The sequence below is a fragment of the Elephas maximus genome, chromosome 1 (assembly GCF_024166365.1).
Source record: "Elephas maximus indicus isolate mEleMax1 chromosome 1, mEleMax1 primary haplotype, whole genome shotgun sequence".
Taxonomy (NCBI): domain Eukaryota; kingdom Metazoa; phylum Chordata; class Mammalia; order Proboscidea; family Elephantidae; genus Elephas; species Elephas maximus.
Window position 1 is genome coordinate 89,865,079 of NC_064819.1, and position 19,096 is coordinate 89,884,174.

A 19,096-nucleotide genomic window follows, 5' to 3' on the forward strand; every position below is an offset into this window, starting at 1 on the left:
TCTCCTTAGGCTTTCCTTCTCAATATTCAGATTTCAGCTTTAATGTCACCATCTTAGAGAACCTTTTTCTGATCATGTATTATAGACACCCTGTCACTTTGTCATAACCTTATTTTAATGCTCTGCACAGTGTTTATTTCTATTTTATTATTTTTATGCATTATCTGCCACCCTTTTTTTTTCTACTAGAATGTAAATCCACGAGTGCACGGACTTTGCTTACCTATCACTACTGCAACCTAGAAACATCCTGGCACATTACAGGTACTCAATAAATGGATTCGGGAGATATATAAAGGTGGAGATAATAAATCTGAGAGAACAGAGAAAGTAGAGAAGAGAAAAATCAAGAAATAACACAATAAAATTTCCCAGAACTGAAGGTTATGCATTTCTAAAATGAAAGGGCCCACTCAGTTAATCAGCACAATGTGGGCAGAAAAAACATACAAAGGCATATCATTAAAAAATTTAAGATCAGTAGGGACACAGTTGGAGCCCTGGTGGCACAGTGGTTAGCAGCTTGGGTGCTAACCAAAAGGTCGGCAGTTCCAATCCACCAGCTGCTCTCTGGAAACCCTGTAGGATAGTTCTATTCTGTCCTGTAGGCTTGCTATGAGTCACAATCAACTCAACAGCAATGGGTTTGGCTTTTGGGTTTTAGGGACACAGGTAAGCTTCCAGAAGGAAAACAAAACAGGCCACATACAAAGGATCAGGAATCAGGGTGCCAAGAGAATTCTGAACAGCAACAATGGACACAAGAAAACAGTGAAGCAAATGTCTTTGTAATTCTGAACGAAACTTATTTCCAACCAAGAATTCTATACCTGGTGAGTCTATGAAGTAAGTATGAAGGTAGAATAAGGACATTTCCAGATATTCAAGATTTCAAAAATTCATCTTCCGTGCATCACATTTCAGGAAGCTACTGGAGGATGTATTTCACCAAAATTAAGAAGTAAATTAAGAAGTGGAAAACACAGGAAAAATATGAGAACCAATTCAGAATTCCCACCACGATGGTGAAGGGAGATCCAGGAAGCTGTGCACAGATGAGATGAGGGAGCAACTATCCAGACTGGAGGTCGCAGGTGAGGAAGTCAGGAGCTGTAGGACAGACAAAAGTGAAAAAGTACTTACTGACTGAACATCTTGAGATTCTTACATCTGCTGAAGAGTTTGGGGTTTAATTAATAAGAAGAATGCAGGAAATGAAGTAAAAGAAAAATTAAGAGAATTATTAACTTTAGTGAAGACAAAAAGTTCCACAGGAAAGAAAAGTAATCACAATTTACCATATGGCCCAGCTGTAAGTAAGTTTTATGTAAATATAGTAATGAATATACTGAATACTTATCTAACCAAAATAAAGCCACATTGAAAAAATGGTGATGGATGGGAAGAAAATGTGTGGGAGAACACTTCCTCCACAGTGCGTAGTCAGAGGGTAATGCTCCACCCTGAAAAGTCAAGGGGCAACACATCCATGCTGTTTAGGAAAATGGAGGTAAACACCAAAATAGTCTGAAAAAAGGGTGAAATAGGCCTCAGGAAACAACAATGGGAGAAACGGGCAAAGAATTGTTTCATTTTTCTTTAGCAATAAACATTATAAAAATATTTCACCATATGTGCTTATAAAAACCAACAACTTAAAAAAAAAAGAGAGAGATATCTTAAATGAGTCCACAAATGAAGTATAGGGAGGAAATACACTCATTGCCACTAGTGGAACCTTAAGAGGTACTTCTTATTTCCATCTGCAAGACAGCAATTAAAATACAGTCGTGTTGCTTAACATCCATGATACCTTCTGTGAAGTAGGATGTTACGTGACTGGACATTGTGCGAACACCGTATCATATACTTAGCAAAGCTATATAGGATACTGTAGTGTACCTCTATTGACTACATAGCGAAGATACTGTATACACACAGTATTGTATTTCAGCTAATGTATCTGGCAAGGTAATATATGCGTTAAATTAAATAGAGCGATACCGCTACAACACTCAGGAAAAGCACAATATGCAAGATTGGATGCTGCTGCCTACGAGTCGAGGCATAGACTGTTATATGGTAAACTTTTTATTTGTAAAGTGGGAAAGTTCACATTAAAGTAATGATAAAAAGTACAGTACATAATAGGCCAGTAACATAGGCATTTATTATGATTATCAAGACATAAACTACCTGGAAATAGAAAACCAAAAAGGAAGAATATGCTTGGCATTTCTCAAGCTGAAAGAACTGAAGAAAAAATTTAAGCCTCCAATTGCAATACTGAAACATTCTATGGGGAAAATATTAAATGATGCAGGAAGCAAAAAAAAAAAAAAAAAAAAAAGATGGAAGGGATACACAGAGTCATTATACCAAAAAGAATTCGTCAATGTTCAACCATTTCAGGAGGTAGCACATGATCAAGAACTGATGGTACTGGAGGAAGAGGTCCAAGTTGCATTGAAGGCACTGGAAAAATACAAGACTCCAGGAATTGATAGAATACCAACTGAGATGTTTCAAGATACAGAGTTGGAAGTGCTCACTTGTCTATGCCAAGAAATTTGGAAGAGAGTTACCTGACCAACCAACTGGAAGAGACCCATATTTGTACCCATTCCAGAGAAGGTGATTCAACCGAATGCGGAAATTATCAAACAATATCATTAATATCACATGCAAGTAAAATTTCACTTAAGATCATTCAAAAGCGGTTGCAGCAATATATCGACAGGGAACTGCCAGAAGTTCAAACCAGATTCAGAAGAGGATGTGGAATGAGGGATATCACTGCTGATGTCAGATGGACCTTGGCTGAAAGCAGAGAAACCAGAAAGATGTTTACCTGTGTAAAATTGACTATGCAAAGGCATTCGACTGTGTGGATCATAACAAATTATGGATAACACTGTGAAGAATGGGACTTTCAGAACATTTAATTGTGCTCATGAGGAACCTGCACACAGGCCAAGAGGCAGTCATTCGAGCAGAACAATGGGACACTGTGTGGTTTAAAGTTAAGAATGCTGTGGGTCAGGGTTGTATCCTTTTACCATAGTCACTCAATCTGTATGCTGAGCAAATAATCCGAGAAGCTGGACTGTGTGAAGAACGTGGCATCAGGATTGGAGGAAGAAGACTCATTAACTACCTGTGATATGCAGATGATACAACCTTGCTTGCTTAAAGTGAAGAGGACTTGAAGCACTTACTGATGAAGATCAAAGGCCACAGCCTTCAGTATGGATTACACCTCAACAGTAAAAAAACTAAAAATCCTCACAACTGGACCAATAAGCAACATCATGATAAACAGAGAAAATATTGAAATTGTCAAGGATTTCATTTTACTTAGATCCACAATCCATGCCCATGGAAGCAGCAGTCAAGAAATCAAAGGGCGTGCCACACTGGGCAAATCTGCTGCAAAAGACCTCCTTAAAGTATTAAAAAGCAAAGATGTCATTTTAAGGACTAAGGTGTGCCTGACCCAAACCATGATGTTTTCAATTGCCTCATAGGCATGAGAACACTGGGCAGTGAATAAGGAAGACTGAAGAATTGACGCCTTTGAATTATAGTGTTGGAGAAGAATATCAAATATACCATGGACTTCCAGAAGAACAAACAAATCTGTCTTGGAAGAAGACAGAATGCTCATTAGAAGCACTTCATCTCAAGTACTCTGGACATGTTATCAGAAGGGACCAGTCCCTGGAGAAGGATGTCATGCTTGGTACAGGGTCAGTGAAATACAGGAACATCTTCAGCGAGATGGAATGACACAGTGGCTACAACAGGCTCAAGCATAACGATTGTGAGGATGGCACAGGACCAGGCAGTGTTTTGTTCTGTTGTACGTGAGGTAACTATGAGTTGGAACCAACTCGACGGTACCAACAATAATCAAGCTTACATATGTAATGTGCCATTATATGCCTGGCAGCACAATCACTTTGTATACGATAGACATGAGATGGATGTGTTGTGTACAGAAACTTGCATTCGCTACATAGGATTACGTCCGCTACATACCATTGTCCGATTGGGATTTCTGAACTCTATTGTAACCTTACAGAATGAGGGACATATATGCAGTCAGACATTGCTCGAACGGACATTATGTGACACATAACTGTACCCGTAATTTTAAAAAATCGGAAGAAATTTTTATATGGCTGAATGTCTTAGGAGGGAAGGCTGACTCTGTAGGGTACTGCTTATTTTCTGAGGGAAGGCTTGGATTGCACTGTGCTGGCTGTCACCTTTCTCACAGCAACGCCATCACACTCCACAGATGCTGGGCCTCTGCTCAGGGGAACCATTGCAGGAGAAGAGCAAAGTAGAGCCACAGCTGTGGCTGGTCTGTGATCCCATGGAAGGCTCCTCTTTGAGGACTTCCAGAAATGGCAGCATGTGTGCAAGCAGATGACAGAAGGCAAAATCAGAGTCCAAAAGGGTGCAGAGACAAGGAAAAAGAGCCCTGGGCTACAGCTATCAATAGGGCCTCATTGTAGCCACATACTGGGAAGGTCTAGTGATATTTGAGTTATAATAAAGTATATATAACCCAGGCTGGTCATTCAATAAGATTTTATTAAGCACCTACTCTGTGCCCAGCACTACTCTAGGTGCCATGGAGGATACAAGAGAAATGTATGGTATCTGCCCTCAAGGAGCTTACAAAACTAGCTGTGGAAATTAGATGTACTAGTGACTCAGGCAGCGTGTGATATGTACAACATGAGCATATTCAAGACAACGGCTCAGAGATTCACAGCTGCTGCAAACAGTCTCTTAGAGCAGCGGGAGGGGTTAAAGCTTGGATAAGCAGGGGCCTGGCAGAGCAGGGAAGCTTGCAGTGGGTAACGGAGAGGACAAAGATCGTGAGATCAGTCTGGCTGGAGCAGGAGCTTGTGTGGTGAACTGCAGGCATGAGGGTGGCAGGGCTAGGGGAAGCCTGGACCAAGGAGGCTGAAGATGGGTTGGGCCTGTGGGCAATGAGATATCTTAATCCCTCTCTTGATGTGAGGCCCTGGTGGCCTCGTCGTGGACTCCTGCTGCCTTCCTTTCCTCTCCCCACACAGCCTCATCTTCCCATCCCCAGGTCCTCTCCTAGGAAGATGAAACCTGGGTGTTGAGTTGGGCCAGTGACAGAAGCTTAATATCCTATTGGAGAAATGGATCAGAGAGGTGGTAAGCTTCCAAGACAGGTAGTGGAGGTTCGCCCTGATGTTTTTAGATGGATTGATCAAGAACCAGAGATTTAGGATCCTTTTAAAAACTTCCCTCCACAGAGGGGACCAATCCACAGAGAAAATTTATTGAGCAATGATCACAACTGTTGCCCCAATGCCACCTGTACCCAGCTCCTTCCCCTTAAGACCACAGATGGTTCTGGGGAGGGCCACCTCCTTAGTCATGGAACCCATATATGCTCAGCCCTAGTCCCAAGAGGTCTGGGCTCCACTCTGGACCTCACGAAATGATTTCCACTGGTGCTCCAAATGGCCTGGGATGCCTCAGTGGAGTTTCAATCAACTCATTTTTAGCACTTTCATGTGTGTTCAACTCTGAGTTGGGGCAGGGGCAGGGGCAGGTCTGCTTAAAATGCTAGGGAGAGCAGGTAGCAGAGTAGACTTGGGCAAAGGGACCCTGTGAGATTTGAGGACAGTGAAATAGCCAAGTGTAATCATCAACTAGTATTCTCCAAGGGCCAGCTGGCAGGGGATGCCACCCTGGGCAAGAACACGGCCTCGGCCCCTTAGTTAACAAAGACTGCAGAGATGGGTCAAAGGCAGTGATGAGACGGGACAAGGAAACCTCATGGGTTTTAGGGTCAGATGTTTCCCACAGGAAACCCACAGAAGGTGCGAGAAGAGCCAGAGAGAGGCAGCACAGATGGAGCAAGAGCACTGAGTGTAGTCTCAGAGGTGCCACAGCGACAGGAAGGGTTGGCAGTGGATATGGGTCCCTCTTCTCCCCTGCTCCAGGTGCTCTGGCCAGCACATCCTCCCCACCCCACCCCTGTCCCTCAAGGTCGCAGAGTCCTGGAAATCCCTAGATTCAAAGCATCTGTGGCTGTGGGGTCAGCGCAGGCATCATGGCTCACGGCCTTAGGAGGAGGCGCGTTCCAGGCCACTTGAGCCATAGGAAGGGGACTAGGCGCCGGGTGAAGGTGGCAGTGAAGGTATAGATGAGTTCCTGCGACTCTGCATTGGTGAAAGTCACGGTGCCCCCCTCATAATCCAGGGCGATGCCTACTCTCCGAGGCCGCAGTGCGGGGAAGAGCTCAGCCTCAGGGTCGGTATTGGCCCAGATGCCTGCGGAGGAGAGGCGTAGCGCCCATACGCCATCCTCCGGCCGCAGGGAGAGGTCACCCTTCCTCTTCATGGAGTCTCTGGCCACCCCCACCATGCAGCTTTCCAGAACTTCCTCCTCCTCTTCCTCTTCTTCCTCTTCATCCCCCAATGATTCCTCGTCCTCATCCGTTGTTTCCCATTCGTCGTATCCATCTCCATAGCCAGCCTCCTCTTCCTCCTCCTCCTCTTCCCCTTCTTCCTCCTCGGCCCCCTCCTCTTCTTCCTCAGACCAGCCCTCCCGCTCCACCTCCACTTCCCAGTAGACTTTGCCCCAGGTGAAGCCCTTACTGCCCAGCACTCCAGGTTCACAGTCAAACTGCTGGGGGTACAGGTAGTTACTCCGGTACAGGTTGCTGTAGGTCACGCACTTCCAGTCTTCTGACAGCAAAAGGTACCCGCTGGCAGACTGTGGGTCTAGGGTGACGCTCACTGTGGGGACAAAGGAAGAGGAAAAAGTGTCGGTGGTTTAGAAAGGCACCACCTGGCTGCATGGTGTCCATGGCTTTCCTAGCAGGCTGGTTGCCACACTGCACAAAGCAGGGGGCGCTATCCCATCTTGGTCTACATGAATGGTGCCCCTAGAGGCATGCCGTGCAAAACCCAAAGGCCAGGCCGAGAGGGAGCACAGCCGAGGGACTGGTGCAGACATGGCCTCTGGCCTTAGGTTGCCATTGTTGTTTGCTCTGAATACAGGATCCACAGGGTCAGGCAGCTGAGAAGGAACTCAGCCACAGGGAAAAGGGCTGGGTGGTAAGATCTGCGCAAATAGAATAACTAACTGTGGGGCAGGAATGGAGTTAGACTATCAAGTGGAGGCCTCAGACTGCTCACTAGCCGATTGGTCAGAAAATGCAAGGGGAGGGATTCGGGTTTGCAGCTAGGAAATTCTCCCCGTTGCATAAGAGAAGGGGCTATCCAGGGGCAGCCAGCGGGGCGGAGGTCAGAATGTCCACAGGGAGAGTATTCTTCATGTGAGGTAAATCTGGGAATAACCCTAGAAAACTCACCTGTCTTATATTCCAGGTCTCTCAGCAGCTTCCCTGGGGAGAGAGGGAGGAAAAAAAAAAAGGAGAGCAATGACTCTCAAGCCCAGCAAATGTACGGACCCACATTTTACTCAGGGAGTATTAGTTTCGTGACAGGACTCAATCCCTGAGACTCTAAGAAGAAAAGAGAAAACTGCGAGGAGACCTCGGAAGAGTGAGGTTGGAGGCTAAGACAGTCAGGAGCCAGGGTGCCTCTCTCAAAGTGGTACTCCAGCTCTGGACTCCAACCCAGCGCTCCCGCCAACCCTCACCTTGGAATTCTCTCAGGCCTCGCTGCAGAGAGAGAAGTTTATCTGAGAATTCTCCAGTTCTTTTTTTAACTACCCGGGCGATGGGTTTCCCAATCCAGAACTTCTTACGTGGATACCTGACAGGATGACAGACATAACAACCTGTTACTTAGTGTCATACTTTCCTCTTTTGATCCTCATGACAATTGTGTGAAGGGGATGGGAAAGGTGCGATTATCCCCAATCAACAGAGGCGAAAATTGGGGCTCAGAGACACCAAGTGAGCTGCTCAAGGCTGAAACGGAGCAGAGCCAGGACTTATGACCATCGGCTGACTCCATGTCCAGAGCGCTACTGTCTACTAAGGTATGTGTCTACCCTCTCCACCCTGTCCCACCCTAAACAAGGACAGTGGGCCAAGGAGCTGGGATTGCACAGGAACTTGCTCAGGTGGAGAGCAAGTCTTCAGTTCTCAAAGGATGTGGTTTTATTTCCCAGCAGGAAAGGGGGAAGGGCATCAGGATGAACCCTGGGGTGAGGGTATCTCTGGCATCACTATTCTCATTGCTGTCACGTTGATTCCGACTCATACTGACCCAATAGGACAGAGTAGAACTGTCCCGTAGGGTTTCCAGGGAGCACCTGGTGGATTTGAACTGCTGACCTTTTGGTTAGCAGCCGAGCTCTTAACCACTACACCACCAGGGCTCTGAGAATACAACAGACATTGCAAAATTTAAGAAGCAGGAAAACCTTAGCAATGATTTCATCTTTTTTTTAAATTCTATAAAATTCTCAAATAACTTTTCTTGTGGGCATAGCACATTTGGACTCCATGGAGTCTAGGCAGAGCTTCTGTTTACACTGACTATAAATATGGAGTCTCTGGGTGGTGCAAATGGTTAAGGCACCTCAGAAGAAAAGCCTGGCAATCTTATTCCAGAAAATCAGCCACTGAAAACTCTATGACGCACAGCTCTACTCTGACACACATGGAGTCGCCATGATTCAGAGTCCATCTGAGAACAACTGGTTACCACAAATATTGTTGCTTGTTGTGTGCCACCGTGTTGATTCCAACTCATAGTGACCTTATAGGACAAGGTAGAACTGCCCCATAGTGTTTCCAAGGCTGTAAATCTTTACGGAATCAGATTGCCACATCTTTCTCTGGAGCGGCTGGTGGGTTCGAATGTTTTGGTTGTTGTTGTTGTCAGGTGCCGTTGAGTCAGTTCCTACTCATAGCGACCCTATGCACAACAGAACGAAACACTGCCCGGTCCTGCGCCATCTTTACAATCGTTGTTATGCTTGAGCTCACTGTTGCAGCCACTGTGTCAATCCACCTCGTTGAGGGTCTTCCTCTTTTCCGCTGACCCTGTGCTCTGCCAAGTATGATGTCCTTCTCCAGGGACTGATCCCTCCTGACAACATCTTCAAAGTATGTAAGACACAGTCTTGCCATCCTCGCCTCTAAGGAGCGCTCTGGCTGCACTTTTTCCAAGACATATTTGTTCGTTCTTTTGGCAGTCCATGGTATATTCAATATTCTTCGCCAACACCACAATTCAAAGGCGTCAACTCTTCTTCGGTCTTCCTTATTCATTGTCCAGCTTTCACATGCATACGATGCCATTGAAAATACCATGGCTTGGGTCAGGCACACCTTACTCTTCAGGGTAACGCCTTTGCTCTTCAACACTTTGAAGAGGTCCTTTGCAGCAGATTTACCCAATGCAATGCGTCTTCTGATTTCTTGACTGCCGCTTCCATGGCTGTTGATTGTGGACCCAAGTAAAATGTAATCCTTGACAACTTCAATCTTTTCTCCGTTTATCATGATGTTGTTCATTGGTCCAGTTGTGAGGATTTTTGTTTTCTTTATGTTGAGGTGTAATCCATACTGAAGGCTGTGGTCTTTGATCTTCATTAGTAAGTGCTTCAAGTCCTCTTCACTTTCAGCAAGCAAGGTTGTGTCATCTGCATAACGCAGGTTGTTAATGAGTCTTCCTCCAATCCTCATGCCCCGTTCTTCTTCATATAGTCCAGCTTCTCGGATTATTTGTTCAGCATACAGATTAAATAGGTATGGTGAAAGAATACAGCCCTGACACACACTTTTCCTGACTTTAAACCAATCAGTATCCCCTTGTTCTGTCCGAACAACTACCTCTTGATCTATGTAAAGGTTCCTCATGAGCACAATTAAGCGTTCTGGAATTCCTATTCTTCTCAACGTTATCCATAGTTTGTTATGATGCACACAGTCGAATGCCTTTGCATAGTCAATAAAACACAGGTAAACATCCTTCTGGTATTCTCTGCATTCAGCCAGGATCCATCTGACATCAGCAATGATATCCCTGGTTCCACGTCCTCTTATGAAACCGGCCTGAATTTCTGGCAGTTCCCTGTCGATATAGTGCTGCAGGCGCTTTTGAATGATCTTCAGCAAAATTTTGCTTGCCTATGATATTAATGATATTGTTCTATAATTTCCACATTCGGTTGGATCACCTTTCTTGGGAATAGGCATAAATATAGATCTCTTCCAGTCAGTTGGCCAGGAAGCTGTCTTCCATATTTCTTGGCATAGGTGGGTGAGCACCTTCAGTGCTGCATCTGTTTGTGGAAACATCTCAATTGATATTCCATCAGTTCCTGGAGCCTTGTTTTTCGCCAATGCCTTCAAAGCAGCTTGGACTTCTTCCTTCAGTATCATCGGTTCCTGATCATATTCCACCTCTTGAAACGGTTGAATATCGACTAATTCGTTTTGGTTAGTAGTGCTTTAACCACCCCTCCACCAGGGTTCCTATAGATGTGACTATTACTTCCCATTAATTCAAATGGATCATGGTCAAGAAAAGGGAGAGGGTATATAGGCACAGGGGAATGAGGTACACCTTGGAAAGGAAGTTCTTTTACCTGTTTAAGAAGTCTCTGGTGTCCTGGAAGAGAAAAGAGTACAAGCATCAATGTCAATCAACTAAACCCTTCATTCGTATGTACCCAGCACTGTGTTAGAGGCCAGATGATAAGATAAATATGGTCCCACCTTATGGAGCTGACATGCTGGTGGAGATATCGGATATAAAACAACAACATCCACAAAATAATCGCAGTGACAGAAGCAAACACGGGGTGGGGGGAATGAGGAAAATAACAACGTGACCTCTCTGAGGAGATATACTGAGGTTTGAAGGATGAGAAGGTGTTGGCCAAGTGAAGAGTGGGAAGAAGACAAGGTGGGAAAGGTCTTGGTGAGGGAGACAGGGGCCAGATCATGCAGGACTGGATAGGCAGAGGTTAGGAGTTTGGATTTTGTTCCATGTACAGTGGAAAACCCCCAAAGGGTTTCAAGTAGGAGAATGATAGACGTGATCTGCCTAACGTGTGGCTGAGACTGCTAAGTATCCTCCAGGATCCACTCTCTCTTTCTTTTAGTAATAGAACCTCTACAGTTATAACTGGGAGATGGCCACCCAGCAAGAGACTACCTTTCCCAGATTCACACATACAACTAGGTGTGGCCATGTGACTAAATTCCTGACCCAGGAATCGCAAAAGGATAATTGTCTTCTACTTCTTCTTTTCCCCTGGCCATATTTTGGACACGGTGGTAAGCCCAACTTCAACCACACGGCTGAGGACAACACCCCTTGGAGTCAGTGGAACAATGACATGGAAATAACCTGGCTCCCTGAATGATAACAGACAGCCACCCCACAGCTCTAGACTCCTCAGCTCTGGACAATCACTGAGAGAGAAACTTCTGTTTTGTTTGAGTCACCGTATTTTTGAGAGTGGTACAGCAGCTAGCTGCCCTACAGAGAATGGATTAAGGGAGGCAATGTAAATGCGGGGAGGCCAGTCTAGAGGCTATTGCTGTGGACCAGGTGAGAGATTAAGGGGGTCCGAGCTACGGCAGCTGAAGTGGAGAAAGGGAGAAGCACCCCATTCCAGGTATGTTTTAGTGACAGATTCAACTGCATATACAGGTCAAGAATAATCAGGGTCATGGCTTCAGCAGGAGGGAGGACTGATGGTGCTACTTGTGTGATGGGGAAGATAGGCGGTGGGACAAACTGGAATGGGAAGATGATCCGTTTGTGAGATACTAGTCAGATCCTCTTTGGTGAGTCTAAAGCCTCCATAACACTCTTGATGAATTAATATTTGCTTTTCTTTACCTCATCCACAATATTTATCAAAGTACTTCCTATATGCCGAGAACTGTTCTAGAAACTTGGGATAGAGCAGTGAACAAGGGACACCACCAATCCTGGCCTTTGTAAAGCAGACATTCTAGCAGAAAGAAGATGACAATCAACATAATAACCCCCACCCCAAAACAAACAAACAAACCCATTGCCATGGAGTTGATTCCGACTCATGGTGACCCTATAGGACAGAGTAGGACTACCCCCATAGGGTTTCCAAGGCTGTAAATCCTTATGCAAGCAGACTGTCCATCCCACGGTGTGGACAGCTACTAACAATGGAAGAGGCAGAGATGCAAACCTGCTACCGCACTCTGTGGAGCCTGTCCAGGGCTGCACTGGGAGCAATGCCAGTATCTCTTTGGGGCACTCTAACATCTTCCTGATTGATGCTTCCAGCCCAGAGGCCTTTCTTTCTTCTTCTGTCAACTTTATCAAAAGACCTCTCTGTTTTACAGCTTTTGTCCTGCTGCTTCTCCTGCTCCTGTGTATTTCCCTGTCAGGCTTTTGGATCTGGGCCCCTATTCTGGGTCCCATTCTTACTGTCTGTTGACAGTCAAATAATCTCTGGCAAAGTATTAATGATAGCTAATGAGCTTACTGTCCAGTTCCCCTTCAGCAAAATAAACCCAAACAAACACACAGAAAGCTCACACTAGTATCAAAGACCTTTTATGTACTGGTTTTAAACAGGTGCCCACTTTCTTCCCCCTTCCTCTTCCCCACGCTGTCCTGGTACATTTTCAGTCTGAGTGTTCTCTGAGAATGTGGAAAGCAGGGCCTCGGCTGGCCCACACAGCTCCTTCAGGTGGACTAGGAAAAGGCGCCCTCTGGGCAGCCCCACCAGCACCCTCAGCCCTGTGCCTCTCTGAGCTGTGCACAAATTACATACCTATAGCAAAAGGAAGGATACACACCCGGACAAAGAAGGGAAAAGGCAGGGAGGCAAAGGAAAAGGCAACAAAGGATCTTGTCAGAGTCTGGCAGAGAAATTCAAGGGAACAGAAAGATTTCTGGTGGAAAGGGGAGGCCAAAAAACATTTTGGACAAAATAAGAGAACAGAAGAAAGACAGCACTGAGGCCTGGAGTCAGGATCCCTGGGCTTGAGCTCTGACTCAGTTACTGAACCACTCCATGACCTGGGAGAGGCTACTTTTGCCCCCTGGACCTCAATGACTTGCTCAGTGGGAAGCTGGGCTATAAAAATTCTACAATCCCTGTCAGCCCTCATTCTGAGCCTGCATCCACAATGGTGGAGATACAGGTCCGGGTCACCTCTTCACGAGCCCTGTGCCTGCAAACACACTGGGGGAACTTGTCTTGCCATCTCTCCCCTCCTGGCAATCAATCTGCCCTGTCGCTAGCCAGGATAGCATTTTCCTGGAGGAGATCCCAGTCATTCCGCTGCTGACAGACAGGTCCAGCCATGCCAAACCATGCAAGTGGGGGAGACCAACAGACAGCCACTTCCAGTAGGAAGGAGGTGTGGTGTCATTTCAACCTGACAACCTGTCTCCCAGTCCAGGACTCTCGCTTTCTTGGCTTCAAAGCCACCTCCTCCAGGAAGCGTCCCTTGCCTAATCTCCATCTTATTTCTCTGGTGGTAATTCCACGGTCCTAGAGAAAATCTCACCCATCTCTGTCTCCCTTCCCTAACTGCCATTTCCTCCAGACCCTCCCGGCCCTTGAGAGAAGCCTCTGCTCAACCCTCCCTAAGCCACCCCAACAGCCATGACATCACTCTTCATCTCAAGAACCATAAAAAGCTTTCCCTTGAGAAGTGTCTGCCAATGGCCTGTTAGAAGAAGGGCTCATGATTGCAGTGATGAGGACGGAGGGTGATGATGATGATGACATAATAACCTTCCCTTCCATTTCTACAGCACCTTTTGCTTTCTGAAAAGTTTTACTGTAGAAATTTTACATTTTAAAGTGACACCAAAACAGTTATTCCACTTTACGCTCACATGATGCCTGGGGTAGGTGGGAGGGTAAGTGATTATCATCTCCTTGTTTAGATGAGAAAGGAGCTCTGGTGGTGGAGTAGCTAAAGCACTTGGCTACTAACTGGAAGGTTGGTGGTTCAAACCCACCAGCGGCTCTGAGGGAGAAAGATGTGGCAGTCTGCTTCTATAAAAACTACAGCCTTGGAAACTCAATGGGCAGTTCTATTCTGTTATATATGGTCACTATGAGTCAGAATCGACTCAGCAGCAGCGTGTCTGGTTTGGGTTTGGTTTAGATGAGAAAACAAAGGCCCCGAGAGGAAGCAACTCTCCCAAGGTCACGTACTGTCTGTGTCTCCTGGCTCCCAGCCCCAGGGAAGTCTCTCACCTGCATGAGCTCTGCAGCTGGCTGCTGTGCCTTGCCTTCCAGCTCAGAGATGACCAGTGCCAGCCGGGCAAGCTCCCCGACGCCCCTAGCCTTGTACTTCTCCCTGCCCTCCGTGAGCTCCTGCTCCAGCTTCGCCAGCTGGTCCAGCAGGTGCTGCTCCCGCTCCCTCAGGAACTCGTGGCTCTTCTCAAACAAGGCCACGATGCACTGCTTCTGGTCCTGGAGCTTCTGCTGCAGGGGTGGGAGGCAGACAAGGGGTGATGGTTCACCCTCCAGGACCCGGTGTGAGAAGCACACAGATTGACTGGCTCCTCTCTCGTTGTTACCCCCATTCATGAATCTGTCCAGAGGTGCCACGGAAGACAGATCTCGCAATCTCCTTTCAAAAAGCAGCCACTGAAAACCCTACGGAGCACAGTTCCACTCTGACACACGTAGAGTCACCTTGAGTTGAGTCAACTCAACAGCAAATGACTGGCTATTGGTAGTGTTTAGGTTGGGAGGAGCTTTAGGGCACTGCCGTTCCACCCTCTTCTCCTCAAAGAAGACACAGTTATGGGAACGAGTTAAGTTCACTCAGCCACTGCTTGACGGAATCCTGACTCTGCTGGACAGGTCTACTCAGCTTCTAGCCACTAAAGCCCGAGTTACTGTTCTGGGTGAACAATGTGTGTCAGGGCCTTTGTGGAACTTTGTAGGTCTCACTCATGAGCTGACACTTTTCCCTCTGGGACACCAATCAATCTCTGTATGCCTCTACTTCCTGAAAGCTTTCCTTGATTAATACCAACCAAGCCTGACTCACCCTCTCTTGGGCACCCCTGTAATACGTATAAAATACCTGTGTGCACCCCATCCCTGCTCTGCATCCTGTTCCCTTGGTGACACTGTGGAATGTCTGTGCTCGGGGGCCATGTCCTTTCCTGTCTCTGAGGCTCCCCGCCGAGTGCAGGCTGGGTTCTGACCGTCCCCACTGCCGACTGACGTTGGCTCGGAAGGCTTCTGTGCACAATGGGCTTGGGGTGCTTCTGGACACGGGCCATCTCCTGCTTTACTCTCTCCCTCTCCCAGGGTCTAATCACTTACTACAGGCCTCCACTGCCCACTTCCCTGACAGACACTCCCCTAGAAAACTGTAACCACCTTATCAGTTTCTTCCCTCCTGCCCCATCTTCTATCAAGCATGTGATGTGCTGCCTCTGTTTTCTACCTATAGGCAACTGAGAGGCCTGGGCCCGGGGTTTACTAGACACAGAGCTAGTATCCCAGCTGGTCAAGCCTTCCTTAGCTCTCCCCTTTCAGTGCTTATCCCAAGCCAGCTCCTTCCCTTCAACCCCCCAGCTCCCCTCCACTCTCAGGGATGATGTCTTTCTCTCACTGTTTGAGAGGAGGAATGAAGCAAGGTCTTCCTCACTTCCCCACACTTTGGCTCTGCCTGGTAGAACAGCAGTAGCTGCCAGACACGGGCCTGAAGCTGAGGCGAGACCCACAGAGAACAAGAACGGCCTTAGCTGACACCTAGGCAGCCCACTCACTCGTCAGATGAGAAAACAGGTCCTAGGCCACACAGCTCAGACCAGCAGGGCCTGAGTTAAGATGCAGGCCTCTCGGCCTCCAGACCTACACTCGTCCTCTCCAGTGAGCTCCTCCTTAAGTCTCTCCCGGCGCTGTCTCTGCTTGCCCCTGCCCCCTGCTCCTCACGGTGAATCAGGGCCTTCTCCACCAGCCTCACTTACCAGTGCAGCCAGGATATCCGAGTCTCCCTTCGTCTGAAAGCTCTGAATTTTGTCTCTGTCTCTCCTGAGGGTAGTCAGGTGGTTCAGGATTTTTTCCTGTGGGAAGACAAGCAGTGGGAACAGGTGGATGCTTGGCACTGGGGCAGGAGGGTGGACTCAGGCTGGAGTCCTCAGCCTACCAAGGGGTCTTAGCCAGGCCCACTTTCAGATGGACTGCAGGGTGGGCAACCCCCAAGGAAGGTAGAACCTCAGAGTGAGGAGGGCTTACCCTGTGGGGTTGGGCAGCCTTCTCCATGAGGACGGCCGTGTGGGGCCGGTGCTCCCGGGACTCCCGGCATATCACACACAGCAGCTTCCCATCATCCTCGCAGTAGTAGTGCAGCTTCTCCTGGTGACGCTCGCACAGCTTGGCGTCCTGCTGCTCCCGGGCCCCCTCCCCCGGCTGTCGGCCCTTGTCCACCTTCAGCCGCTCGATGTTCTCCACTAGGCTGGCCAGCTGCCACACAGGGCGGATGTTCTCCTTCTTAAAGGGCTTCTTGCAGAGTGGGCAGACGGGGCGTCCCCCCGCCACGGGGCGGACATCGGTGGTGCAGCTGCGGCAGAAGACGTGGCCACAGTCAATGGTCACAGGGTCCCGCAGGTAATCGAGGCAGATGGAGCAGGTCACCTCTTCTTCTAGACTTCGCAGTGGGGCTGACGTGGCCATGGTGTCCTGAGCATGAAGGAGCCTCCGTTCACTGGTGGGGGCTTCTCCTTGGACAACAGAGCATACGGTCAAGAGCAAGAACAAAAAGGGCAGAGGTAGTAGCCTAGTGCAGGGCCACCAGCTCTAGCAATCAATCAATCAATTGATACTTATCAACTCCATTGAGGCTCATACAACGTCAGAGTGAAAAGGGACCTTATGGGTCATCTAGTCTACCTCTTCGTTTTACAGATGAAGAAACTGAGGCCCAAAGAGGGTAGCTTGGTACAGTGGAGAGCTGGGCTGCCACCAGCCCACACAGTGCCAGTGGGAAAGCCCTCCTGCCTCAAGACCTTCTCCTTCCATCTGTTGCGAAATTGCCTGTTATGGACTGAATTGTGTCCTCCCAAAATATGCGTTGGAATCCTAACCCCTATGCCCATGGATGTGATCCCATTTGAGAACACAGTTTTCTTTGTTATGTCAATAACAAAAGTGTGTCTTAAACCTAATTACTTTTGAGATACAAAAAGAGCAGATTAGGCATAGAAACAAGCTAAATCTCCAAGGAACTGAGAACAGAAACTGGAAGAGACAAAAATTTTCCCCCAGAGCAGACAGAGAGCCTTCCCCAGAGCCCTGCCTCGAATTGGGACTTCTAGCCTTCCAAACTGTGAGGAAAACAATTTCAGCTCTCTAAGGCCATCCATTTGTGGCATTTCTATTACAGCAGCGCTGGTTAACTAAGACTTTTCCCTAATGCGCAAATTTTGATAGAACCTCAATCACTCTCTGCTGGGAAACTGTCATAATAAATACACACACCTACATTGTCTACTAAGTACATGGTGCTCCCTCAGCTGGGCAGTGCACAAGCCGTACAACCATTCATGGGAGCCGTGACACTCCAGAGAACTCTTTCAAGGACTGAGAGCACTGAGGCTCTTTATCAGCACTCCTGAAGCATTAGGAGTCCGAGCTCTGGAGTGTCTCCTTATGGGCGTTTCCTTGGACTGTGCTGTAGTTTTGGCTTGGCTCACCTCCTAGGAAGTTGGCTTCTACCTAACCTCAACCACACGCAGAGCAGTCAGTCTGGCCACATGGGACTTGTTCTCAGTGGTAACTCCCCCATCTAGCTAGCCTGCTTGCTCTTCTGATAACAAGGGCGGCTGTCCTTCTAGCTGAGCTCTCAAGGGAAGCCAATGTGGAAGGAACCCTGAGGAGCTGTGGCTGTTAAGTGTTGATGAGGACTTGGGCCTTAGAGGGACCCCAAGGCTAAGCAGAGAGAGGATTTTGCTCTGTTTACCTCAGCAGCACTGGCCCAGTTCCTGTCTGAGCCTCAGCACATTCAACCCAACACAGGCGGGTGTCAACAACTACCTCTTGCCCCTGACCACGTGAAAATTAAGAAGTCATTTAAGTACTCTGAGCCTCAGTTTATCCATCCATGAAATGGGGATAGTGATACTTACCCTCAAGGGTTTCTAAGAGGGTGAAATGAAAGAATTACGTTGAAAGTATTAAGCCTGGTACACAGAGGGGGACTTAGGAGAGAACCTAGCACTGTTGGTTCCCAAATTCAGTGAGCATTCGAGCCACAAAGAGAGCAAGAGTAGAGATTCAAAGTGGCAGCAAGAGAACAAGTGAGGCAGAACCAGTCACAATGACAGACATCTTGTTCAAGTACACAAGATCCTCATGGGGTGAGGAAGGGGTGGAGGGATTTGCTCTACCATTGATCCTTGGACATCAACTGGAGCAGTCACTGGGAAGACAGCCAACAGGGCACAAAGCAACTGCGAGGTAGGAATGAAGCAACTGGAACCACAGGCAATGTCAATATTGTTACTGATTACACATGGTGAAAGTCCATCACAACAGAGTTCACTGGTTGGTCGTCTGGTGATTTTAATGTAGTAACACTTATGAGCTAGAAATGAAATCCCTACTCTATAAGGCCCAAAGAGAGAACAAAACAGGAATACAATGCCTACTCCTTGAGGATCTAATGCAATAATACGTAAAAGTCTTTACAAAGTGAAAGTACGGCATAAGTGTCAGGGACTGGTGATAATTCCAGCCAGAAGCACCAACAAATTTAGATGCATGTGACGTTAAGAGATGCAAAGAGTGTGAAGAAACACATACATGCAAAGCTCAAATGAAGGGACCAAGGAATTCAACCGACAAAAGATAAGGTCAAGTTCTTAGAAAGTAAGGGCTGGTAGAAATCCTAGAAATTGCCGGTCCAACTCCCTGCTTTTACTGTTAAGGAAACGAGCTTGGCCCAGCAGCTTTCAGCTGTAACATACGGCGAAGTGTTCAGAAAGGGGAGAGGAGACTGGTGCTGCATGATTCTGTGAGCTTCGGACCCCTTCATCATGTCACTTTTTTGAGTGGATTGAAAGTTTACAAGCTGAGATTGTTTTGTTTTTGTTGTTAGGGGATAGCATGTGTTGCCTTTGGGGCTGGG

General features: G+C 47.3%; 1 protein-coding gene across 3 annotated transcripts in view; it reads right to left on the reverse strand.

Moving 5' to 3' along the window:
- Positions 1 to 3,502: 3,502 nt before the first annotated feature.
- LOC126072781 (tripartite motif-containing protein 26) overlaps positions 3,503 to 19,096 on the reverse strand; it is a 29,946-nt gene continuing 14,352 nt past the window's right edge. The window contains exons 2-8 of one of the 3 annotated variants that reach the window (XM_049878658.1): positions 16,207 to 16,691; positions 15,939 to 16,034; positions 14,203 to 14,430; positions 10,573 to 10,595; positions 7,666 to 7,781; positions 7,376 to 7,408; positions 3,503 to 6,797 (exon numbers count right to left, since the gene is read on the reverse strand). In XM_049878658.1, coding sequence (XP_049734615.1) covers positions 6,115 to 6,797; positions 7,376 to 7,408; positions 7,666 to 7,781; positions 10,573 to 10,595; positions 14,203 to 14,430; positions 15,939 to 16,034; positions 16,207 to 16,644 — 1,617 coding nt within the window. In that variant the 5' untranslated portion in view covers positions 16,645 to 16,691 and the 3' untranslated portion in view covers positions 3,503 to 6,114. Of the gene's footprint in view, positions 6,798 to 7,375; positions 7,409 to 7,665; positions 7,782 to 10,572; positions 10,596 to 14,202; positions 14,434 to 15,938; positions 16,035 to 16,206; positions 16,692 to 19,096 lie in introns of all 3 variants that reach the window. The other 2 variants (XM_049878565.1, XM_049878467.1) reach the window with 2 other exon arrangements.